This window comes from Tribolium madens, unplaced genomic scaffold (assembly GCF_015345945.1).
Source record: "Tribolium madens isolate multiple individuals breed KSU strain unplaced genomic scaffold, Tmad_KSU_1.1 Scaffold_1;HRSCAF=32;Tcas5.2_LG8, whole genome shotgun sequence".
NCBI classification, from domain to species: domain Eukaryota; kingdom Metazoa; phylum Arthropoda; class Insecta; order Coleoptera; family Tenebrionidae; genus Tribolium; species Tribolium madens.
This window is the reverse complement of record NW_025400984.1, coordinates 2,841,983-2,866,556: the sequence shown is the minus strand read 5'-3', so window position 1 is coordinate 2,866,556 and position 24,574 is coordinate 2,841,983. Positions and strand designations below refer to the sequence as shown.

Genomic DNA, 24,574 nt, shown 5'->3' with positions numbered 1-24,574 from the left:
ACTCGTATGTATTTTATAAACATTGGAATTATTATTAACATGCTAATATATAAATACATGTACAAGTAAGAATATGGCAAAAATTGGCTACAGTTGGTATATTATAGAAACAATGAGCACAACAGTTAAGTGTAGTACTTTGGAATCGATTAGATCGTGCCCTATGAAGCGAATTAATTACAATTAGAACTATCGAAAAATTGAGATAACAATAACACATCGATTATGAAAATATCTATGTACACCTTTCAGACCACACTGAGCTTCACACTAGGGCAAAACTTGAGCAAAATTGTGCTAAACACAACAAGACCCTACTTCATGATTGTACTCACAACTCGCAACGAATTTTTCAACTTTGGCAGTCACAAATATCACAATTATAAAATAAAAACAGTTGCTCCCTGTTATATACAATCACAAAGTTTGTTTGATCGTCATCTCTTCACGGGAATGAGAAAATAAACGATGATGAGATAAAATGCTGAGTCAGTCTGTGCAGTTTCTCCAATCTCGAGTCAGTCTACTGAGCGTTTTCCCTAAAAAATAACAACAAAATTTAACAATATTAAAAAAAATACAGAGTACCCACCCAGCGCCTGGGTAGTAATACGGCGGCGGTCTCTCATACTCAGTGGGAGCCCTCTGGTACTGCGGAGGCCCCCCAGCTGGAAAATCCTCCCATTGCCTACAAAGCAAACACATATAAGGCTGGACACACACAAAGCAATAAAACACACAACTAAGAAAATAAACTATATTTAATAAACATTAAAGCATTAGAACCGAGTTGATTCTACAAAAATATCGCTTTTTGGCCTATAAAAAAATAAAAATGAACAAAAAATAAAAACGGGGTTATTTACACCACTTACTTGGGTGCCATATCGGCATATCGGGCGTCCGGGTTGGAACCAGCGGCGTATTCGCGAACCACCATGTCACCCCCGGCCGAAGGAATAGGTCGGTCTTCGTAACGCTTGTGCTTTTTGTTCTTCTTTTTCGCCTTGCCGTTCCTGCTGCAAAAATATGGTCATGACACTTTATCACCAATGAAAAACAAAGTCAACAAAATATACGTAGTCAATAACTATAAGAGAAAATCAGACAGTTAATAACAATCAAATGACGATTGTTTTCACTTCGCTGATTTTCCCCTTATACAGGATGTTTCACATAACTTTACGAGGCCTACGCCTAATGTACGCACCCAAATATACAAAAGTCACAAAACACTAGATACAAAAAATACACATTTAATTATTTAATTTTTAGAAACCCCATCACAGTAGTTGTCAAACTAATCACTATTTCATTAATAGTCACAAACTGCAGTTTTTTAGAAACAATTATCATTTGTTCTATCAAGAGACGGCATAAATATGATTCCAGTTTATCTATCTTAATCACTAAATAACTAAAAACGTCGTATTTTTTTTAAAGGGTGAACAAACTAGAGAAGATAATTCAATTTTTCAAAATTTGTAATCGAGTTCGTATCGGAATATGTATTATTGATTGCATCTTACAGACGCATACCTCGTGAAATTATATGAAACACCCTGTACATGACAAAATTCGTGCAAAATAGAAATGTTTTGATGGAAATGCAATAACTTATCTGCTAGTGTGACGACAAGTTACAGATGACTGATGAGATGAAACAAAAGCAAAACAAAACACAATCTGCTTACCTATTCAAAGGTATGTTGTCCCGATCGACATACGCATCATACAAATATTCGCTGTAATAACAACAAAAAAGCAAGTTAACAACACAAATGCACTCGTGCCAACTAAAATAAATAAAACTCACGCTTCGACTAGATCTCTCGAATACGGACTGTGTTTCTGGTACAGTGTGGCCAACTTGACTGAAACTATAATCGTCGGAATGAATAAAACCAGGGACCAGAAGAGACCAAACCAGTAACCGTTCTAAAAAAACAAATAAGTGTCAGAAAAAACAGTTTTTTTGACGTACCCAAGGTGTAAGGATTTTGTCACAAGTTGACGTCATCGTAGCGTGTATGACCATACTTAAAGGTCCACATTGACCAACTTCGGTCTCGGTTTTAGTGACCACTCTATCGATGTAAGTTTGGACTAGATTGACAATCCCAGTGGTGAATTCGATGACAGTCTAGAACTGCAATTTAAAAACAATTTTTTTAGAGATTGTCTTACCGTGTTCAAAAAATCAGTTCCATTATATATTAGAGTATTTTCGGCTTGTGTCAACTCGTCTAACAAAGCCCTCATAGCGTCACTAAACGAACTATGATTAAGTCTGAGATCTTTTTCTATAACCTTTGCAAGATCGATCACAGCAGAAGCATTTTTGATCATCGGTTCGACAATTTTCTCTTCATACATCTCAATGTTCATCTTACTGACTTGCAATCCTTCGACTAAATCCGCAGCTTCCGGCTTCGGTTCCAGTTGTTTTATTAAATCACCCACTTCATTAGCCAAATCGGTCAAATTCACCGTTGTGAAATTCGTACTCAATAAATCTTTAAATTCGTCGAAATTAATTTCAGCAAATCCGGAATCAGCAAACGACTCTAACAACTTTTTATCATCGTCACTCAAAAGTTTAAAATCATTAAGAAGATCGAGCGATCCTATATCCAACCCGGCCAAAGTCTGGTTAATCCCAAACGAATTCAAATAATTCTTAACTTCAGCTAAATTAAATTTATCGGCTAAATTTGCAACCTCGTAGATACTCTTATTCTGGTAGCACTTCTCTAACGCTTCACTTACAGTAATATTAATCCCATAATCGGAAAAATTCAAACTATCGATCAAATCAAAAATTTGGGAATTCGCAGGATCTCTCATCGGATCACAAACCACCCTCTGTGTCACAACCCCGACCATAAACAACGCGAGAACAACAATAGCGATCACAAATCCCGCCAGAAACATGAACAACACACCACAAATTAAAAACTGACTTCCGGCGCCTTTATTACAGCAATCATCTCCGTATCCCTCGGGCCGTTTCCCACAAATCCCACAAACTAATCCCAAAGTGATGAAAATTGTTATCAAAAGTAACAAACAACTGATTACTAGTGCGGCATAATATCGATAAAAACTGTACTGTTTTATGTAGCGTTCAGAGGTGTCTAGCACCGGATTTGTATTACTGTCGATTTTTGCCTTAAGGTCGGTAATGACCTGAGTGACATTATCGGCACCGTGACGGATTTGAACACCGGCTTCGTTGATTTTCTCATGAGCTTTGTCCAATGTAGCGTTGACTTTGTCCCCGATTTTGACTTTGATGTCTTCGAGGGCATTTTTGCCCTTTCTGACGGCCTCGATGAGGGTTTGGTTTTTGGTGATTTCGTCCAATTTAGCGATTTTATCCGTGATATCAGGGAGCTAAAAAAAGTCAACAATTTTAGTCATAGTACACAAAAATTTAATTTGCGGGATCCCAAACCTTACCTTGGGGAAGTACCTATCAATGTACTGCATGTAAATTCAATTTTTTGTTTAATTAACTGACCAATTGGCAAATGAACGTTTTAGAAATGTTAATTAAAAGTAAACTTACGTTATTAAAATGGATGTTTGTTTGGAGTGAGCTAATATTTCGACTGATTTCGCTACATTTCGAGACGTGTTCGCAACCAGGCAATTGTAAAATGCTTAACATGTCTTTTTTAACTTTTCTGACAGCTGAAACAAACTCAGGTCAGTTTAGAAAAAAAAATTGGAGTATGAAATACCGTCATTTAACTGTGAAGCATAGACACGTAACGTATTCGTCGAATACTTCAACGTTATAAATTTCTCCTCAATTGCAGGAAGTGCTTCAACAATATTTGCAACCTCAGTCATTGAAATCGCATTTGAGTAATTCACCAATTCGCCATAAACTGCCGCTGTACTATCTACAATCAACACAATGAAGTAAAAAAAATCTAAAGAATGTAAAACTCACTATCAATCATTTTAGTTAAGACTGATTCAAACTCGCCATAATTTTTTTTCAAAAGTGTCTCAATTTGTTTTTTGGTTGTATCGAGATAAGTGTCAACATCTGTGACTCCTTTTCGTAAATTTTGAGGTAAATCGCCGATTCCTTCCTCCATTTGCTGATTACTAACAAATGCACAAACAACCCCAAATCTGTAAACCAACATCCCACAATCAGTGAGTGAGATTACACAACAAAGTGCAAAATAATCGTGAAATCAATATTTTAATTAGAATTTTTTTGTATTGTTGGTTGCCTAACTTACAGGAGACAGGTCCCCAAGCCGATGAGTACCGTCGCGAGTATAAATTTCTTGCAAAAATCGTGTTTCTTATCAAATGGTTGAGACCTCGCCCCACACTTGCCGCAACATCTACAGCAGCAGAAACACAATCCACAGAAGGGCATAAATACGATTATCAATGCCAGAATGATAACCATAACTAAAAGTCCCACATATTTCGTCAAAAGACTCTTCCATTCCTTTTCAATGTCTCCGATTAGAATTTGATTATTTTCAATTCGTATAAAACCTGAAAAAAACAACAGTTTCAAAATTTCCCGTTCCAGTTATTGGCACTGTTGAGGTCAAACGCAATCATTCACCGTGACGACCTTCATCTCCGAAATGTGTGTGTGTGTGTAATAAAAACAAGGTAAAACTTCATCGAAAAATTGAAGAAAACGACAGTTACTTCATCATTGCATAAGTCGAATTCTTCGCGCTTGAAATACGAAACTGTGCGAAAGCGAAATAACAGTTGTTTTACGACAATGTTCGACGAGAATAAATAAATGCAATGGTGCGCTAACTGTTCGCTTGATTCGATTAATTAACAATAATAGAAAGATGCGGTTAAATGGGTTATGTAAACTTGGCAAGCTAGAGGATTGCACAGAAAACGAGGGAAATGCATCGTTAACCCTCAACATGTGCGACCCAGAAATTTACATCATAAAACTTTTTCTCAGTACTCTATATCTATACAATATTTTTACTGTTAACATAAACAATTGATTTCTGATATCATGTGCAAAGGTATAAAACGATAATAACAAAATTGTTTCAGTGACTGCGTCATGTTGATAAAATACTGAGTTGGGGAATCATAATATAGTTCTTACTCTATTGGTTAAAACTTATCAGCTTTTATCTTTTATCCAAAATATTTGCAATGTTTCGCTATAATTTTTTCAAATTAATTTCATTTTGTGTAGCTTACAAAGGAAATGAATCATCTCCCAGTCTAATTATGCGATCAAGGATACCATTTATTAACAAATTATTACTTACCTCTCCAATATTCACAACGCATACAGTTATAAAATAATATAGTGTTCAAAATGCATTATCATGACCTCAGGAAAAAAATACATATTTGCTCTGAGTAATTAATCGCGTAAAACAATTATGTACAAGTTAATTTGTACCTAACGCAACTGTTATTTTGATTTTAATCGACTGTTTTGATAAGATTAACATTGCCAAGTAGTTTTATAGAAAAAAAGAACTATGAAATTAGTGTGTAAACAACTTTTTTGATTATTTCTAGAACTGTAAGTATAGTTTGTTCTAAAATAAAAAACAAACAAAAATAAGTTGCAACAAACAGTTAATAAGCAAAATATAAACTGGATTGTTATTCATTTTTCTGAGAAATTAAAGCAAAGTATAAGTAGCATTAAGAAAACTATATAGTTATCAAGATTACCAATTTTAATAATTTAGAGAAATGTGAGTGTTTATCCCCATTGTCTTCATTTGCAGACATTATTCTAGTGTTTTACGAATTTATTATAAAACACTTCCTATGCATTTTATAAATTTAGAAAGAACATTTATTTTTCTATTTAATTTTTTTGTTTTTGTGTTTTTATTCAATAAAAGCTTTACAGTATCAGTTCTCTATATTCACAAAAGGAACGTGCAACTTGGTGTTACCAATTTGGTTAGAGCAACACGGGCAAGAAATTTTTAGTTCCTAAATTTCTGCAAATTGATTTTCTTTTTCAAGAGAAAACGTTTTTTTATATTCGTATTTATTACTTTATTTTGATAAATAAATAGATGCGCTTTCCTTAGCTTTATTTAGAATCTTTATCTTTTAGAAATTTTGTGTTTTGTCAATTGTGTATGCATATAGTAAAAGTCCATTTGAAATTTGAAAATTATAAAAAGCATTATTATTTGAATATGGCAAAAAAATTATTTTTACAATTTGGTTGTGAAAAGCAACCAATTAATGTGTGATATGTTAAATGTGCTTAATTTTATTACTAGTTATAAAATATGACATTATTTTATCACTAGTGTTAAAATCATAAAGATAACAAATAACATTATAATCGTTTTCATATTAATGTGCATCAAAGTAGGGATCGTTTTAAGATGGCAACCATGCAAAAATTCAAACAATCCCAATCTCAATCTTCCCTAAAAATTCTTTTCTCAAATATGTGTACCCCAGTTTTTGAGGTATCAAAAAATAATTAAAATTAACAACGTAATTAACATAGGGTGGAAAACAAAGATCTTTATCATTATTGAAGTGATTAAATTTGTTCTTAGTGTCATTAGGTAATGACACTTTTTGCGTAAATCGGCCTTTATATTAAAGATGCATTTAGCCTTCTGCAACCTACTTGATGCACATTGATGCCTGGTTGGTGAAACACGTGTAGAAAGTTTTTAATTCTTAAATTTCAGCAAAATAATTTGTTTTATTATTTAAATGCTAGAATATTTTGTAGGAAAAATGGAAAATTAAATATTCTGACTTATACTCTTCCTCTAATTAATTTAATTTTTTTTACTTCCTTTTATCTTAATTTGTCTTTTATTGTTTTTTTATCAAAAGTAAATGAAGATAAATATATATCTTTATTTATTATAATACATTTTTTCATTGTTTGCAAAGACAATTATAGAACACTCTGTATGCATTTGGTAAAAGTACAAAATAATTAAAGGGCATTGACAAAAATTTGGAAATAAAGAAGAAATTGTTTGTTAATTCAACTATTTTTTAATCAATTTTTGATCTTCTAACGACAATAAAAAACCATTTTATTGATTTATTTAAAACAAAGCATGAAACTGTAGGGAGTGCATTTTGCAAAAAACACGAAAAAACTCCCTACTTCCTCAACACGTGCACTACTCAAACCGTTTTACTCTCCCCATTAAAACGCGATAAACTTTCAACTTCCTGAATATAAATCACAGTTGCGACACACGAAGAAAACAATGTAGGTTACGTCTGAATCAAGCAAAATTACACTACGATCGGTCAGTAGGTCGTAGAATGTCTTCGATAAGCAAAAAAAAAAAAACAACGCACATTCCCGTTAAGCCTCACCTTCCGGATAAATCTCCTTGGAAAAAATTAACTCCATGAACGCATTGGTGAAGTTATACAACCCTTCCATTCCTCGAGGGTTAAAATAGGCATCGCTAACATAAGTCGCATCGTCCGTCAAATTCGTATAATCCGGCGTTTGGTGGATCACTTGCGACAAGGCTTTGTCTAAATTCTCACTAATTTTGTTGATACGAGTGGCGAAACTCCCCGAGGAGATGTCCACGGCGACGAAAAGAACACCGAAAGTAACCAGGAGGTTCACTAGGTTGATTTTTTGGCGATCGCTGATGAACACCATGATGCAGAAACACAACTGATATGATCTCAAGCGAAAACAATTCTGTTATCGGATACCCTCCATAATCCTTTTCGATTAGATTAAAGTCCTTGTTTTTGTTCGCTGCGAAGGATCTGCAACAAATACAAGAAGAATTTATTTCAACAGATGGTTGAAGAATGGCGATGGGAAATGTTGTAATTAACTCAATGCATTATTAAACGAGTTTTTCTTAGAAAAAAACAAGTGCTGGAGTAATGACTTATTATTTTAAATTAACGATTTCGAACCGGAAGGCAGTGGCGTGGCAGTTTTCTGAGAAATTGATAAAGCAATTTTGATTAGAGCATACAATAAAGTGATGAAAAAGTGGAACAAAATTAGGTAAATCTTGATAAACAAACTACACAAAAATTGAGAAACAAATACAAAATCAATATGTACAATATATGACACTAGTCCAGAAAAACTTCCTAAAGAAGCGACAGCGACAATTAGACTTTACTAAAAAAAAAAACATTCCGTGGCCTACTTTTCGGAATTAATGACAGTGATGGTCAAAAAAAATTATTTAAACGGTGCGTCAACAAAAGACATTTTTTAAGGAAAATTAACTGACAAATCCAAATTTGTAAAAACATTTCATAAAATGTTTTACAAAGCAAATTTTTTCGGCTTGAATAAGTTGATATTGCCCGCCATTTTTAGAGAGCCTTAGCTCCCTAGCATTTCCGAACATATATAAGATCTTTTTTTCTTATATTGACCTGTAGACTCACCCCCGAAATCTTGTAACGTTTCTCCTGGATAACCTGTACACTAGTCTTTTTTTTTAAATTAAATAAGGAAGAACCATTTTGATTGAATTTATTAACGCCTTTGGAATTTTCATGCAAAATAAAAAACGTCCCTTTAAAAAAATTTGATTATCATTAACCACAAATGTTAATTTATTTCCATTGACAGCTGTCACTGTTGACAGAACTATCTGATTCAAAAAGAGCAGAACGGCACAGAAAAATTTGCATGTTAAGAAATTCTATAGGCGACTAGATGAAAATCATTTTAAAATACGCTGTATACACAGATTGGATTATAAAACCATTTTTAACAATGCGAATTTGAAAAATTGTTTCGTAATTCTTAAACCACTTCTTTATCAAAACGATTAAATTACTACATTATCAACTTATTTTAATCACGATGTAGTTAAGATGGTGGTTCGACTCTGCCTTTTTATGAATGAAATTTTTCAACTCGCTTTGCTAACGTTGTCATGGTGATTGTGATTTAACTATGATCTATTTCGCGCGTAATCCGGCAGGTGGCACTAACGCAAAAAGTTAGTTTCTTTTTAATAAATAAAAATAACACAAACGGAACCACTAAACAAACGCTCAAAAGCAGTCAAACTTCAATTATAACTTGAATTTTCGWAAARCAAATTGAAKATGTCAAATACAAAAACTCATCAGATGCCTGCGTTACCGACGTGGCTGYCAATGAACACAATTWAAAAAAATTACACTAGAAATTGTTTWAATAAACWMCTGAATAATATACTATTAATAAAAGTAGCCATTCTGTAAAGACAATTTACTTTTTCTTATTCTAATAATAATTTGAGTCGACGGTGGCACCATCTGACGGGATACCCTTTAACTAGTACATAGGTGGATTCAAAGTGGTTGACAAATTTGCCTTAGAGTCGAACCACCATCTTTACTACATCGTGATTTTAATACATAGTACTAAAAATTATATTTCCATAAATATAAGTACGTTTTCAGGTTTTCTTTTAGTTCTGTGTTTAATTTAGTTTAATATTTTAATAAGTACAATTGCTGACACGGAATTTTATTTATGTATATGTACATCAAATTTATGTCAGTTCAAAAAATGTCAATGTAATCCACACTTTGTCACTATGATTGAAATTAAAAAAAATTTGAAAGATTTAGTAAAAATTTATTTTTGTCGTCGACTTTCCAAAACAATAATGCCAGCAATACGTGTTTTTTATATAAGTTCAATATAATTATTTTGATTTGTTGTCATTTCTCTCTAGCTGTCAGAATCAAAACTACAAAAACCGAAAGTGAGGTTAGTTACATAAGGCCCGTTTTACAGTTTTACATCAGTAGAATGACAAATTGTCCAAAATTCCGTGTCCGCAATTGTACAAACATGTCTTAATCCACACTGTTACAATTTTAAATTCATAAAATCAATTTTTAATTTTTAAATCAAAACTTATAATGTACATCGTGTCTCAAGTTTTAGGACCGGCCCAAAAATAAATATTTCTAAGTGATTAAAAAAAATTGTGCTAGTGCAAACGATAGAGGATTATACATACAGGGTGCGCCAGAACTCGCGCCCCAAAGAAAAATTTCAAGTAAGATAAGAAAGATACCAGGATCATGAAAAAAATGTTTAAAAAATTCTATCTGTCAAAAAATTTTGACATTTATTTTTTTTACAATTATTTAGTAAAGAGACCAAAATTTTGACAATAAAAGCCACAAATGACATTAAACAGAGTTACAATTAGGATACAGCTTCATTGTTTCCTCTTGTAATAGCCTTGTTTCCTTTTTTCATAAATTATTTTTCCAACAGAAATAAATAGAGGCAAAGTGTAAACTTTAAACCCTCATAACTTCGAAATTTTTATAGATAAAATTTTTTTAACATTTTTTCCATGTTCCTGGTATTTTACCTTATATGACATTTTTCTCTGGGGCGCGAGTTCTGGCGCACCCTGTATAGACTTCAATTTAGTACTTTGATATTGTTCAAAATTTTTAGCGTATGTCAGTGAGACTCTAAAAACCAAATTTGGAAAAAAACAATCAATTAACTGGAATCTTTTCTATTCTACATGATAAAATTCCTTGATTTTTTCTGATGGTAATTGTAAAAATTAGATAATGTAAAAGTTGATAGATTTTGGGTAATTAACATTTTAATATTGAAAATTGGGAATTCTGTTATTTATGACCAAGTTTGGGATGATGTGCTGCTAATAAATGTCATTGCGCACCTTTTTCTTTTGTCAAGAAATTTTGGCCTGATCACCAATTACCACAATCCCAACCATAAATTATTGAAACTTTCAGACTTTCAATATTAAAATGTTAATTACTCAAAACCTATCAACTTTTGCATTATTCTATTTCCACAATTATTACTAGAAAAAATCAAGGATTTTTTTCATGTAGAAATTATTCCAATTAAGTGAATTTTTTTCCAAATTTGGTTTTTATGATCTCACTGCCATACGCTAAAAATTTTGAACAATATCAAAGCACTAAATTGAAGTCAATATAATCCTCTATCGTTTGCACTCGTAAATTTTTTTTAATCAATTACAAATATTTATTTTTGGGCCGGCCCCGAAAATTGGGACACGCTGTATATCGAGTGAATTGGTAAATGAAAGTGTTATATTATAAATTAAATAAGTTGTTCTTATTAATTAATTTAAGAAAAACGTGCAATTTCAATTTTTTACTACTGTAGTAATCATTTTTTAGTTTTTAGACAAAATTCCTATGTCTCAAATTTCATTGATTCCGAGATAAATCGTCCTGGCATAAAGCCCAGTGAAGTGGAAATTCGAATAGAAGAAACGATGAACCGTTTATTTTTCTTGGGAGAAAAAATGAAACCACATCTGTTGCAAGCTCTTACAACTTTCCGTATAATTCAGATAACTACAAACAAAAGTCTATTCGTGTAATAATAACAGAATTACTTATTTTAATAATACACACAATCACTTATTTGCTTCCTTATTTTAACAAAAACAGTAAAAATATCAATTTTTCGCGCATGTTTAACAAGCCACAAAGCTTATCTGATTGCATGCAAATGATTTTAAATTTTGTTCCCCGATATTTCTTACTGAATTGTTTTATACTTTCTCGAGACAAATCACCTTGACCACCTTTTCCTTTATTCACTAGAATCCAAAGAATTCTTTTCCGCAATTTCCTTCTCCGTCACTGACTTCAAAGTAAACAAGTCAACTTGCCATAATTGGCCAAATAAAATTAATTAAAAGCATTTTCTCTGATATTTTCCGTCCCCAAACAAGTTTACTCAAGTACCGTGTAAACATTCTATTACCTTTCTACCGGAACGGCGAATTACGTCAACTAAAAGTCGCTCAATTACTCGAAACTCCAAAAATTAACGGAGTCGTTTCCGGTAACAGCTGACAAACGAACGGAAACGATGAACTTGTCTTTGTTGACGGGGGCAACGGTCTTTGGTTTAGTTTTGGAAAAAGAACGCATATCACGAGATTGAGATAAGGAGGTTTATTGTCGACTTGCGGTTAGTAAGCTTAGAGGCATTTCCTTGCTTACGGAATTGTTCAAATTTATACCTACTATCTTCAATTAAAGATTTGCAAAAGATTAATTGGATTAAAAATAACAAGACAATGACTGGATTTCCACGTAAAGGTTACACAAACATAAATTTGGAAAAAAATAATTAACGATAATAATGACGAATATATGAATTTATTTGTGAATTGCTAATATCCTTGAAGTTTTATTTCCGGAACCGTTGGGATAAACACCAAATTCCTCTTCGTCACAATAGCTGTTAGAAAAACTTTGCATATTGTGTAAACCACACAGTTTCAGAATACATTCCCTCCACCTTAACCACTCTTCAACCTTGTCGTATGAAAGGCTATTAACCGGACACCATGAATCATTTTCTTGATGGTTTCGCGATAAAAACAATCATCCAACACACGTTTCCTCTTTCCTTTGCACACCTTTTAAGTACAAAATAATCTTTTATAAGCTAGTCGTTGACTTTTACAACTTACTGTATTTATTTTCTTTAAAAAGACAAGTACACATATTAACTGTTAGGCAATTAAGTAAAAGATGTAGAGCTCAATGACTTCAAACAAACGTTACAACAAACAAGTGTCGTCTGCCACAGACAGATGTCCGGTTAGATTAGAAGTTTTATTCAACAAAACACTGGAATGTGTAATTCCAAAGAGTCAGATTTCAAAAGAATACAAATTATTTTACTCGTACTAATACTTTCACTCATCAATCGATAAAATCGTTAAGTAGCCTTTAAAACTTTAACAGTGTCATTAAAAATTCATAATTATTAAGACCAAGCAATTGACACGAATTACAATTGTCAATATTACGGTTACAGACCATATAAAAATTAATTGCTTCAATAAAAACGAAAATTTCCCCTAATGTAAATAAATTAATTCTGCCAACGACCAATAATTAGGGCTAACCTGAATTTATTGACGTTTTCTAAAAATACCAAACCCTTGTTCAATTTCCTCCAATCAGTATCAAAATCATTAATGTACTTTTACGTAGAAAAAACATTTTCAAACGCGAAACAATATTTAAAAATATACATAATACATACAAGAAGGTGTTTATAAAAGAATGCATAGATAAGAAAAGTATTGAAAAGTGCTGTGAAAATTTCTTGAACGTAGGTCTTAATACCTGTCAGTCATCTATTAAATTTTACCAATTTTAGAATACTTGACTTGTGTTAAATATTGATTAAAACCAATTTTTATGTAGTAGGTGTACATTGTTGTAAACGTGTTGATATCTCTCTTGATACACATTCTTTTAAAAACACCTGTATATTATACAGAGTGCGCCAGAACTCGCGCCCCAGAGAAAAATTTTAAGTATGGGAAATATCACGGGGGTTGACCGGTGCGTCATCTGACGTTTCTCCTCACCACGTTTACATCGCGATGACAAAACGTCAATTTTTTTTGACGTTAGGTTCAATATCTACGAGTTAGAAGTTGTTTATTGATAAAAGTGTTGTTTTGTAGGATTCTTTGCAAAGGCATTTAAAATTTAATGTAATAGATTGGAAATGACGTTCTACATGCAGTGTTTCCAATGTTTTTGGATGTTGTATCTAAAACTCGAAATTTTTAGTGTACATCAGTATAAAACCGATTTTCTAAAGAATAGTGGGTAAGTTGAGAAGAAAACGGATGCAAAATCGGTATTTCATAAATAGAAATCATCATAAACATAAGAATCGTGGGCAAGTAATTTCTTACATTGAGTTTTTTTAAGGGTTTAAAACTATAGACGATCTTTTGCATTCTTCCAGGTAAGAAGTTGAAATTCAAGACGTCTACAAAACAAAGTTGCATCTTACATCCTTCGGAAACAAACAATAAACGTTAAGAAGCTTTTATGGGGGCTAATTTTTAACGGTGACCCCTCATAATTTCAATTTTTTACACTAACACTAAAGGAATTATTAAAAGAAACCAATGAGACGCAGAACAAAAGCAAGAAATCAACCAATAAACGAAAAATACTTGCAAATTATACCAAAAAGACTTTCAACGACGACAATAATTTTACTGTCAATGTTAAATTGACAAATTCACTCGAACATGACATTTACGTGGTGTAGTTGAAGTACATATGTAAATTAATGTTCAAGGCTACCAACCTTAGAGACCCTTTAATTGTTTCAGTTTACATTGTGACAGAATTTTTTTATTTCACTTTTAAGTTGGTAATGAAAAAATGAAATTGATGACGCACCGGTCAACCCTCCTGATTTTTACTATAAGGTAAGTTACCAGGAACATGAAAAAAATATTTAAAAAATTCTATCTATCAAAAAATTTTGACATTTATTATTTGACATTTGAGATTTTTTTATGTCTATTTAATGATTCTGATGATCTTATATATGTTTTTTTACAATTATTTAGTAAAGGTTCAAAAATTTTACCAATAAAAGCCACAAATAACATCGAGTTACAATTTAGGATATAGCTTCCTTGTTTCCTCTTTTAATAGCCTATAGCAAAAAAACATAGAAAATTATTTTTCCAACAGAAATAAATAGAGTCTAAGTGCAAAATTTAAACCCACATAACTTCGACATTTTTATAGATAAATTTTTTTAACATTTTTTGGTATCTTACCTTATATGGCAATATTCTCTGGGGCGCGAGTTCTGGCGCACCTGTATTCTTTGTACTAATTTTACCTTTTGAATCTTTTGAAAAAAAAAGGTTACTTATTAAAATAGGCCCAATATAAACTAAAATAATTTATAATAATAATAATTTAAGTAAAGATAACAGTACGTAAGTGTTATAAAAGTAAAAAAACGATATTTTCTTTTCATAAATTACCCGAAATTACCCTTTCTTAACCTTTTGACACAGAATCCAAGTCAATAAAGACGGTATACTCGCTGAACTATGGTATCCTTATCTCACCTTTGACCATAATTACAACAAAAAATGAAAGTTAATTAAATGGTGCCCAACGAGCAAGATAATTACTACTTTCGTTCGATTCTTGATTGTACTTCAAGTAGAAAAACGTTTCATAAATATTCATAATCGAATCATAGATGAATTGGAGTTGGTTGACGAACGAGCTTAGCGAGTACGAGACTTCATGGGATTTTTGACCTAAATTATTAATATTATTAAAACCGGTTTTAACATCTGATAAAACAGAGCCGTTCTAAATAACCGTATGTTATTTTTAGGTAAATCACTCCAAACCGGCCCTAGTATCACAAAATTGCAAAGATCAAAGAGATTATTGCCAAACAGTTACGGATTACTTAGCATTATTATCCCATAATGTCTCTATTTATGGTTTCTTTTACAGCACGTTTCGAAATCAATAGCGACTGAATGAGTTCCGTAATATTAAAATCACAAACAGTGGACATAAAATGTCAATTAGGAGTTTCTTAACCGGTGTCTGACGTCAGTTTTCAGCCTAATTTTATCAATTCTCCACCACAATGAGACATGATGGCATACACCACGTATTTTCCAGTGGATTCAGTTCAGCTAATCTCGGCAGTCACCTAAGCAATACAATTTTTACGGCACATTTAAGTATCGAGGTCGTGCGAAAAAACATAAATTCGATTATTTGGTTTAAGTAACGATCCACTTAACCGAATAATTGTGTGATTTTTTTCTCAGGTGCGCAGACAAAGAAAGGGTAGGCGTACAACTCAAAAATACAGTTTTACAGTTAATGCCAACGGAAAAATCGATTATTTTCTTATTAGCGTGTGGGGTGTCATTCAACTCGGTGCGGAGCCCCTGAGCCCCAAAGGATCTGAATTATTAGCAATGATTAAATCTAATTCGTTGCAATTTTTTTTTATTAAATTAGAAACAGGACAAGTAACCCAAACTAGTGATATTTTTGGAAAAAAGCCTTGAAGATGAGATGAAACAATCTGTCATTGTTTTGACAGGAAGACAAACCCCTGAGACATTTTGCCAAAATCTAGTTACCTTTGTTTTCAATCCAAAATGACAGTTGCAATCACAGAAAAACCAGTTATTTTACACTTGGGGGCACTGAACACTTAAAAGGGGGATATTAACACTTGAGTTTCATAGATTAGTTTATTTATTTTGTTCGGACGCTCGCCTACAACACCACACCACGGCAACCTCCCACAGACTCGCTTTTTTTCACCATTTGATCGCAAACGCTGCCAACACGCATGCGCAAAAGTCCCTAAAGGAGCGAAATTTGGACCAGATCAAGACAAATTTTTAAATAATTTCACAATCACATACTAGTATTTGTGCTTTGACTCTAAGAATATCCCCAAGTCAAGAAATTGTATTTTATTCAAAGCGATTAACAAAAACTGAATGTTAAGGTGACATCTAGTGACCAAATTACAAGTCAAAAATTGATTGCAACTTTTATTCTTATTTAAAAATACAAACGTAAACTTTGTTCATACAAAACTATAACACGAATTTTATTTACAATGTTCAAAAGTCCATATGATCACCTTGTTAGTTCTAACAAATCACATAAGGCGAAAGTTACAAGCTAAACGAAAAATCAAGTGAATAAAATTAACATTTTATTAACAATAAAACAGGATACTCTACTTCCTCCACGCATTTGTCGCCTCGACATTTTTCCCCAAACTGGGAAACTGGCTTTCTAAAGCGTGGTAATTATAGTGCTCTCCCAACTCCCTTTTAAAAATGACTTGACTGCAATTCTCACAAACGATTAAATTTTTCCTAATATCCCCATCGCAAACCCGATACAAGTCTTGTTGTTTCTCGATATCTGGTAACAGGACTAGCAATTCGGGAAACAATTCTTTAAAACTTGAACCTAACAGAGCTTTGCAATACTCGTGGTAGTCTTCAGGTATCATTGCACCCTCTCTAAACTTGGCCGAATACGATTTAAACTCCTTAATCGTGTCTCCATCCAACACGTTCATGGCTCGTTTTATTAAGTTCTGATTACGAGCCACAAAATTCGCCGGTTGGTGATAATTTGTTGGTTTAATAGAATACGATTGGCCGCTGCTACTTGTAAATGTTAAATCATTGGAAGCACCGAGACTAGGGAAATTTTGATTGCTAACGTTGAAACCTGGAGGAGGTTTAACGGAGAAACCGGGAGGAGGCGTCGGCCGAGCCTCATCCAAACTCAAAGCACCGATATTTAACTCAGAACGTTTTTTCACAATCCCGTTCTTTGACTTTTCTTTGTTCTCTTCATTTTTGTTCTTTTCTTCTTCACCGGTTTTCTTTTTTTGTTTCTTGTTTTTTGAACTTTCGATGTTTTTATTGATTTTGCTAGTGTTATTATTATTGCTGTTTGAGCTTGTAGGCCATGTCCCGGAGACCGGAACGGTGACACTTGACGATTTCATCGCATTTTTCTTCAAAGTGGGAAACTGAGTTAAGTCACTTGGTGGTAAAGATGGCGCTGGTGCCACTTTACTTAATCTCGATTCTTGTTTTTTTGATTTTTGTTGCACCCACTTTGGGTTTAAAGGTACAGAAGTATTGCCTAAAGCGGGAAAAGCCTCCACGGGTCGTTGATTAATATTAAAACCGTTAGAATGTGACGACGTACTGGTTATATGAGTGGTTGTTATAGCACCATTATGATTGACATGAATTGAAACGTTCGGTGCCGAATTTTTAACATTGCTGCCAACATAAAAATAATTAAAACCCTAAAGAAATACGGGGAAATTACCCACTTTAAACTTAAATGTACGGTACTGGTCCCGTTAGATGGCGGACCTAGACGCGGAAAATTCTCCGGATTCATTGTCAAATTTTGGGCCGAACTACCCCTCAAAGTACGCGTTATGGTCACCCCTGGACCTTTCTTTCGTGAAGCTGAATCCGTGGTTATTGTCACGGCAGGGGTCCGAGTACCACCTAGAAATCACAAATACCAAAATAAAGACGCAAAAATCACACTATTGCCAACCTAAAGCCGGAAAATCATCGCTATTATAAGTATTCAATTTTGACGTAAAACTGACAGTTGTAGTAGGACGACTTTGAACCGCCACGGTTGAGTTTCCCAAAGCTGGAAAATCATGAGGTGTTAAAGTGGTGGTTCGAAGCCCCCCTCCAGGCCCTCCTGGTTCAGTATCATAGCCAACTGCACCTTCTTCATCACTCCTACAAATAAATGTAATTTTGTACCAACCTAAGGCAAGTAAAATTACCGTTCAATGCGCGTTTGTCTTTTGTTTCTATCAGAGCCCGGTCTTGGGGCTAGAGTGAATTCAAATTCAAGCGTTCTCGCTTGTTTATTTGCTGATTTGCTCAAATGTCTACCATGTTCCGTAGCAATGTGTGCTAAAATTGGAATTATCAATCAATCAAGTGAATTAAATCAAATTGTTGGTACCTTTTAAGTCAATGTCGGTTCTAAACACGGCGGTAAGTGGCATATTACTGCACTCTCCTTCCTCGCAAAGGTGGTGCTCCTCGCGGAAGTGTTTCTGAAGGTCTTCCATCGAGTTGTAATATTGGTGTTTGCCATCGGCGTCACAAAAATGACAAAACAAGTGCATGCGTCGCAAATGCCTGAACAATTCGTCACTATCCATGAATCTGGTATCACAAAACTCACACAAAGGGTGCCCCCTATGTGACGTGTTATCAGGATCGCCTTTCCTGCGATGGTACCCCAACTCCTGTCTCGTGTAACACCGCCTCTCAAAACAGAAAATCTTCAAATTCTCTACACACAAATCACAATAAACCAAATTATGCTCGCGTCTCATGTGGTCTTTCAGCTGCTGGAAGGTGTAAAATGTGCACTTGCGACTACTCGCCTTGGTGCAAATCGCGCATCGAAACTCGAGAAGCTGCTGATACGCCTTTTTTATCTCTTCCGAGCAGAAAATCAAGCCAAACTTGCGATCTTGCAGATTTGTGTGCTGGTAATTGGAGAAGAGTGTGGCGAAGGGAGCCACCTCTTTGGTGAAAATCACCTGGAATGCACAGGTCAGGGAGAGCTACTGCGGCTGGAGACGTACCTTAGGCATCTGTCCCCGGCATATGGGACACTCGTTCTGGTTACACAAGACTCGCATCCTGGTGGAGCACTCGAAACACACGGGGTGGTCGCAGATACCCACAGAGTAGATTTCCACCGTTTTACAACACACCACACACAGGTTTTCCGACTCGGAATTGACGATATTTTCTCTCGGATCTGACATTTCGGACAGCTTCTATTAGAAATTTGTCAACGAAAACACAACCAATTTTGTAACTGACAGGTCGATGGCAGTTAAAGACGAGAGGGCGCCACTAGACACTCCACGTGGTGCAAGCCGCGACGTCGCCAAATGGCCAAATAATTTCGTTTAATTTATTTTTTTAAATAAAGCTAATTAAATTTGCTTGACAATTAAACTACTAAAAAAAACATAATGTTCATTCCAAATTAAATGAAAAATTGAGTTTTGTCGTAATTATTTTTAAAAAAGCTATTCGTTAGACAATGTGGCAACGCCGTAGTGGCAAATTAGCGCAGTTTTTGAACTCACGTTCGGATAAATGTGACAAAAGTTAAAAAAAACAAGTTCTTGCATCAGTCGTTTCTTTTATTATAAAATTACATATTAAAAGACCATTATGCAACATAAAATCTAAAATTATTGCTCCAAACGTTGTGAATTCATGGCGAATTTCGTAATAGTTTCTAAAATTTGTTTCCTCGTATCTAGTTCTTTAGTCGTTTCCTGTAGCTTGACTATAGTCTCTTGCAATTGGCTCTCTTTTTGCGTAAGACTTTGCTCCAACTCGCTCAATTTCTGTAACAAAAAACAATCAATAAAAAACTCACTCCAATGGACACTAACCAAATTCGCATTCTTCAACACATCTTCTTTCTTTTGTACTACTTTCTGCAACTTTGTTGAATTTTCTTCCAATTTCGCGATATATTGCTTCAATTGGACATTTTGCTCCTCCACTTCCTTCCTCACCGCCAAACTCTTCTCATACTTCTTCTTGTACCCCTCCAATTCAGTTTTGCATTCACTCAACTCATCCTCCTTCACCCCCAACTGACTTTTACACACTTTCAACTTCCCTCTATCAATCTCCAACTGGTTTTTTAAAGTATCAACTTTCTCCTCGAGGGTTCCAGTCAACTTCGAGACCTGCTCGTGACACTGCTGGACATGATACAGCAACTGATGCGACCGATTCAACTCGGCACTCAATTGTGCATTTCTGTGTTGCAGATGAGTACACCTCTCAGAAGCCGCCTCCACGCTGGCCATAGCGGCCCGCTCGGCATTCCCCATCGACGCCAACTTATACTCATACAACTCAATAACGTCAGAGGTTAAAACCGAACCAAATTGTTTCTGGGTAAAACTCTCGCGGAGTTTTGATAGAAGCGAATCGACTTTGTTGATTTGTGTAATCGAAAGGACAGGGAAATTCAAGTCTTGAGATTGGATGCTGTGAGAGGAGCTTCGTTTAAGGTCGGGCATTGCCGCCGCTTGGAGCGACACCATCGCATCGGCGACGCTTTTTCGGGGGAATGACGGAATTGCCGACATTTCGAACACGAGGGATTTTTCGTCTTTTGAACTTTGGTATAGACACTGGGCGAGAAGCATGTGGGTTTGTCTAATAAACAAGATTTTATAATTAGATTTTCTCTCCTGATACTTACTTGTGTTGCATCAGATTGGTTTGAAGGTTCATCCAAGTGATATCATGTTTAGCTAATTCATTAACTAGAGCTATTCCGTGGACGTAGAGATTAACTGTGTCGATATTGGCCATATCCAAGTCATTGGATTTGTAATTTGGGGCATTTTCAGCGTCTTGGAGACACCCCAACACTTTACAAACCGTTGAGACTTTCAAATCCTCCAAAATTTTCGGCCGAATTGACGAAACTTGTGTCATAATCCGCAACAATTGCAACAAACCGGCAATTTTTAGGTTTTGTTCAACATAAGAGGGTCCATCCTCATTCCGACTGCTGTCTAAAGTATTCAAAAAAATCGGAAGTCCCTGAACGAGAGGCTCCAAAATTCCATTTTCATTTTCGTCCACATTTACCGCGATTGACTTCAAAAGAGCCAAAGCTTGAGACGAAACCAAATCCGTGTGAATCCACTTTAAGGCAATTTGGATCAAAATAGGGTACATCGAAGCCACCGCTGGGACTTTAATCGCGGTTAAAAAACCCAAAAATTCAAAAACTAGAGCAAAACACTCAGGTTCGCAATTCTCGAAATTACTATCGTTTGTTTCCATTCCATGATTATTTTGAATAATCTATAAAAATTAAAATTTAAAAATAATATTGCAACGATTTGAGACCAGACTTACGTCTAGAACGGCTGTGAGTTGCTTAGTGTAGTCTTGACTTTGTACTAAAACATTCAGTGAGTTTTGTTTACCCACATCAAGAAAAAATTCGACGATTTGGCGCAACAAAATCGAGTCTCTTATTCGAAAAGCCTCAACAACCGACTCAAATGTCACGTTGGTAATTTTCAAAAGAATGTTTTCAGGAATATCGCCGTTCAAGTAGTCGAGAAAAATCAACATTTTGCATGTGTGAATTTCAATTGTTGGTCCCTAGAAAACATTATTTTACGGTTAGTTTAAGTAAGGAAAACTCGCACCCTCATTAATGAACAAATCTGGAGGATTTTCTTCACATCCACGTTCCCGAAAAGTGTGTAAATCGCCGATAAATTTTTATAACACAAATTGACCAAAATCCCCATTGAAAGTGTGATAATCTCCTCATTTGAATTCTCTATCCATTTGCTTAGAGTGATCATGAGGTGGGGCAGATGTGGGATTTGCCATGAGATTTTGATACCGCAAGTGAGATCTTGCATCAGTCTTAAAATTCGAACTTTTTTCTCATTTGACAATTGGTCATTTAACAATCGCGATAAGCTCGGTATAAATTGATAAGTGTGAATTAGGGCATGTCGGGCAGCGGGATTCCGGCACACATTTGATAAAACATCAACGCAATTCCAGGCAAAAGACGATCTTTGCTCCATTTTATTCATAAGTTCGTAGAGACTGACGAAAAACTGGGGGGCGATAGTCGAGTGCGGATCAAAGATGCTCAAATCGATCGTCACACTCAAACTCTAAAACAATGTGTAATTTCTCATAGAAAACGAGCTTTTTAGCCCACCTGAAGGTGCATGTTGATGACTGTAGCAGTGTCTTCTCTTTTCGTTTGGAAATATAACTGAATTGCGTTCACTAATTGCTTCATCTTCCATAGTTTTGAGTCGGGGCCAATCGAAACCGACTGCATCGGCACTTGCTCCAAAGAATTCATCGTAAAAATGCGTAAAACATTAAAGAAAATAAAATAAAAGCGACCAATTTAAAAGTGACAGGCGAGTGATGACAGATAAACGAAAACCGCCACCAGAAGGTGTGCCAACATAGAAATCAATTACCCTAATTAAGTATTGCGGTCTGCCTAGATTACACTTAAAAAACTATTTTTTTAAGTATTTGAAGCGTCTAGAATTTTTTGTTACTATTACAACTCGTACTAAATTTGATTTATCTTATAATTTTATTTAAATAATGTACTTTTATTTAAAATTAATTTTTTATAGATTGCGCCACTTGTCTTTGTTTATAAATTGACATTGACATTTAATAAACAAAATCCCGTTTCCTTTGTTCAACTTTTGCAACAAATAGCCCATTTTGTGCTCTCTATTACGTTTAAAGATAACAGTGGTGTCGTAATTACAGAATTGCCTTTGATTTCGATGATACTCCGATCCCTAACCTAAATTTTAATGAAACTCTCCGTGATGTGCAAACCATGGGTGCATGTTTATCGCTAGAACGTGAGGAAGGTAAGGCCCGAAAGCGCTCTGAGGAGATCGACCGTCAGTTGGGCGAATTGGCCAAGCAGCAGAGCAATGTCATCAAAATCCTCCTTCTTGGTGAGTAACCCCCATTTCGCACCGTTGCCACTATGTGGGGCTCAATTCCAGGCGCCGGCGAGAGCGGCAAGAGCACTTTGGTCAAACAGATGAAAATAATCCACGCCGATGGCTTCACACATGCCGAATTGAGCAGCTTTCGCCCCACTGTCTTGGACAACCTTTTGGCCTCTATGAAGTATGTGCTCGCTGGGATGGGCATCCTGAGGATTAACCTCGAGCAACAACGCAACAAAACTCACGCTCAAGTTATTCTAATGAGTCGCAGTTGCTTTGATATGAGTTTCATGGTCTTGCCTAATGTGGCGGCGTCTTTACAGGCGTTGTGGTCTGACAGGGGGGTGAGACTCGCGGTGGCGAGGGGGTACGAATATGAACTGAACGACTCTGCGCTTTAGTATGTGTTTATTATTTGCCGGTGCGGAATTAAGTTTTTTTTTTTCAGTTTATTTGAAAATATGGAACGAATCTGTGATCCTAAGTATGTGCCAACACCCACTGACGTATTGAGGGCCCGTGTGAGGACCCAGGGGATTATTGAGACGCATTTTCGCATCAATGACATGATTGTCAGCATGTATGATGTGGGAGGACAGAGGTCTCAAAGGAGGAAATGGATTTATTGTTTTGATGACGTCAGAGCGGTGCTTTTTGTCGTTTCGCTTAGCGGTTACGATATGACTCTTTTGGTACAAAAACACTCTTTTGAGGGGCTATTTACTCAAATTATTGTTACAGGAGGACCCCAGTGTGAACCGGCTCGACGAAAGTCTCAATCTTTTCGGCCAAATTGTAAACAACCCGTTTTTTCGCGAAGCTTCCTTCGTACTATTTTTAAATAAATTTGATTTGTTTAGAGAAAAAATCTTGTATTCGCAGCGACACTTGAGGCTTTATTTTCCGGATTATAAAGGGCCGGACCGCGATGTCGATAGAGGTGCCCTCTTTATACAACACAAATTCGTGCTTAAAAATGCCGACTCGAGGAAAGTTTTGTATCCACATTTCACAACTGCCACTGATACTGCCAATGTCCAAGTTGTTTTTCAAGCTGTTATGGAAATGGTCATTTCAACAAATTTGGGACAGGTCACTTTACTCTAAAAATTACGCTTGTAGCTTTATAAGTTCCTTAGCTGCCACTTTTCTGGTATTTTTTGGCAGTTATTTAGTTATACGATTAATTTAAGTATTATTGTGGCGTGACAGCCTTCAGTTTTAATTTTGACCAATCAAACGTAAGAACGGGAATGACGTAGTCGGACACGTAACGCAAGGTAGCTTTCTGATTGGCTGTCGCGGCACAAACATAAGAGTAGATCTCAAACTGTGTTCAAGAACGCAATAACTCTTGCCTTTAAGGCTGCATCTATGTGCCTGTGATACAGTGGCCTTAAATTCGTGCAAATATTTTTTATACAAATGTAAACAGAGGGTGTGTAAATACCGGTCTTGGGTTAACATTTTGTTCTAAACCAAGACTAGTATAGACAAATCTGCTGTCATCACAACAATGTGATAAAAATTTGAAATGTTACAAATTAGTGTAGTTTTTTACTGTAGTGTTGTTTTTGAATAAATTTTAAAACCCGACTCGTCCATTTTGTCCGTCCGGAAATACTTTTC

At 35.1% G+C, this 24,574-nt stretch overlaps 4 protein-coding genes across 7 annotated transcripts; 1 reads left to right on the top strand and 3 right to left on the bottom strand.

The window, feature by feature from the left end:
* Positions 1-9: 9 nt before the first annotated feature.
* Positions 10-16,158, bottom strand: LOC123003751 (prominin-like protein). 4 transcript variants are annotated; one of them, XM_044396725.1, is made up of 13 exons: positions 15,975-16,158; positions 7,357-7,770; positions 4,263-4,530; positions 3,962-4,149; positions 3,747-3,911; positions 3,572-3,696; positions 2,188-3,396; positions 1,985-2,143; positions 1,817-1,938; positions 1,695-1,745; positions 876-1,019; positions 593-688; positions 10-539 (listed from the first exon to the last, which is right to left on the bottom strand). In XM_044396725.1, exons 2-13 carry the CDS (start codon positions 7,655-7,657, stop codon positions 524-526), a joined length of 2,844 nt encoding a protein of 947 aa, XP_044252660.1. In that variant the 5' UTR covers positions 7,658-7,770; positions 15,975-16,158; the 3' UTR covers positions 10-523. The 4 variants fall into 4 exon arrangements, with proteins under 4 accessions (XP_044252660.1, XP_044252661.1, XP_044252662.1 ...); XM_044396726.1 differs by having other exon boundaries at positions 876-1,016; XM_044396727.1 differs by lacking the exon at positions 1,695-1,745.
* A 226-nt stretch (positions 16,159-16,384) lies between these two features.
* LOC123016394 (E3 ubiquitin-protein ligase ZNF598) lies at positions 16,385-19,258 on the bottom strand. Its single transcript, XM_044416762.1, has 6 exons — positions 19,013-19,258; positions 18,379-18,967; positions 18,194-18,326; positions 17,950-18,146; positions 17,714-17,897; positions 16,385-17,660 (listed from the first exon to the last, which is right to left on the bottom strand). The coding sequence occupies exons 1-6, from the start codon at positions 19,196-19,198 to the stop codon at positions 16,589-16,591; spliced, it is 2,361 nt and encodes a 786-aa protein (XP_044272697.1). The 5' UTR covers positions 19,199-19,258; the 3' UTR covers positions 16,385-16,588.
* A 309-nt stretch (positions 19,259-19,567) lies between these two features.
* Positions 19,568-22,406, bottom strand: LOC123016480. Its single transcript, XM_044416899.1, has 6 exons — positions 22,171-22,406; positions 21,638-22,123; positions 21,339-21,590; positions 20,671-21,284; positions 19,844-20,624; positions 19,568-19,795 (listed from the first exon to the last, which is right to left on the bottom strand). The coding sequence occupies exons 1-6, from the start codon at positions 22,318-22,320 to the stop codon at positions 19,637-19,639; spliced, it is 2,442 nt and encodes an 813-aa protein (XP_044272834.1). The 5' UTR covers positions 22,321-22,406; the 3' UTR covers positions 19,568-19,636.
* A 220-nt stretch (positions 22,407-22,626) lies between these two features.
* On the top strand, positions 22,627-24,541 carry LOC123003676 (guanine nucleotide-binding protein G(o) subunit alpha-like). The gene is made up of 4 exons (XM_044396599.1): positions 22,627-22,948; positions 23,000-23,345; positions 23,394-23,637; positions 23,687-24,541. The coding sequence occupies exons 1-4, from the start codon at positions 22,825-22,827 to the stop codon at positions 24,050-24,052; spliced, it is 1,080 nt and encodes a 359-aa protein (XP_044252534.1). The 5' UTR covers positions 22,627-22,824; the 3' UTR covers positions 24,053-24,541.
* Positions 24,542-24,574: the final 33 nt, after the last annotated feature.

Bases quoted from the DNA above. Each gene is read 5' to 3' on its own strand.
- LOC123003751 (XM_044396725.1), bottom strand. From the start codon at position 7,657: ATGGTGTTCATCAGCGATCGCCAAAAAATCAACCTAGTGAACCTCCTG. The intron at 4,150-4,262 runs GTAAGTTAGGCA...GTTGGTTTACAG, and splicing joins GGCTTGGGGACCTGTCTCCT to ATTTGGGGTTGTTTGTGCAT. The intron at 3,912-3,961 runs GTGAGTTTTACA...TGTTGATTGTAG, and splicing joins CTTAACTAAAATGATTGATA to ATAGTACAGCGGCAGTTTAT.
- LOC123016394 (XM_044416762.1), bottom strand. From the start codon at position 19,198: ATGTCAGATCCGAGAGAAAATATCGTCAATTCCGAGTCGGAAAACCTG. The intron at 18,147-18,193 runs GTAATTTTACTT...ATTTATTTGTAG, and splicing joins AGACAAACGCGCATTGAACG to GAGTGATGAAGAAGGTGCAG. The intron at 17,661-17,713 runs GTGGGTAATTTC...TTATGTTGGCAG, and splicing joins ACCGTACATTTAAGTTTAAA to CAATGTTAAAAATTCGGCAC.
- LOC123016480 (XM_044416899.1), bottom strand. From the start codon at position 22,320: ATGAATTCTTTGGAGCAAGTGCCGATGCAGTCGGTTTCGATTGGCCCC. The intron at 21,591-21,637 runs GTGCGAGTTTTC...AATGTTTTCTAG, and splicing joins AGATTTGTTCATTAATGAGG to GGACCAACAATTGAAATTCA. The intron at 20,625-20,670 runs GTAAGTATCAGG...CTTGTTTATTAG, and splicing joins ACCAATCTGATGCAACACAA to ACAAACCCACATGCTTCTCG.
- LOC123003676 (XM_044396599.1), top strand. From the start codon at position 22,825: ATGGGTGCATGTTTATCGCTAGAACGTGAGGAAGGTAAGGCCCGAAAG. The intron at 23,346-23,393 runs GTATGTGTTTAT...TTTTTTTTTCAG, and splicing joins CTGAACGACTCTGCGCTTTA to TTTATTTGAAAATATGGAAC. The intron at 23,638-23,686 runs GTACAAAAACAC...TTATTGTTACAG, and splicing joins GTTACGATATGACTCTTTTG to GAGGACCCCAGTGTGAACCG.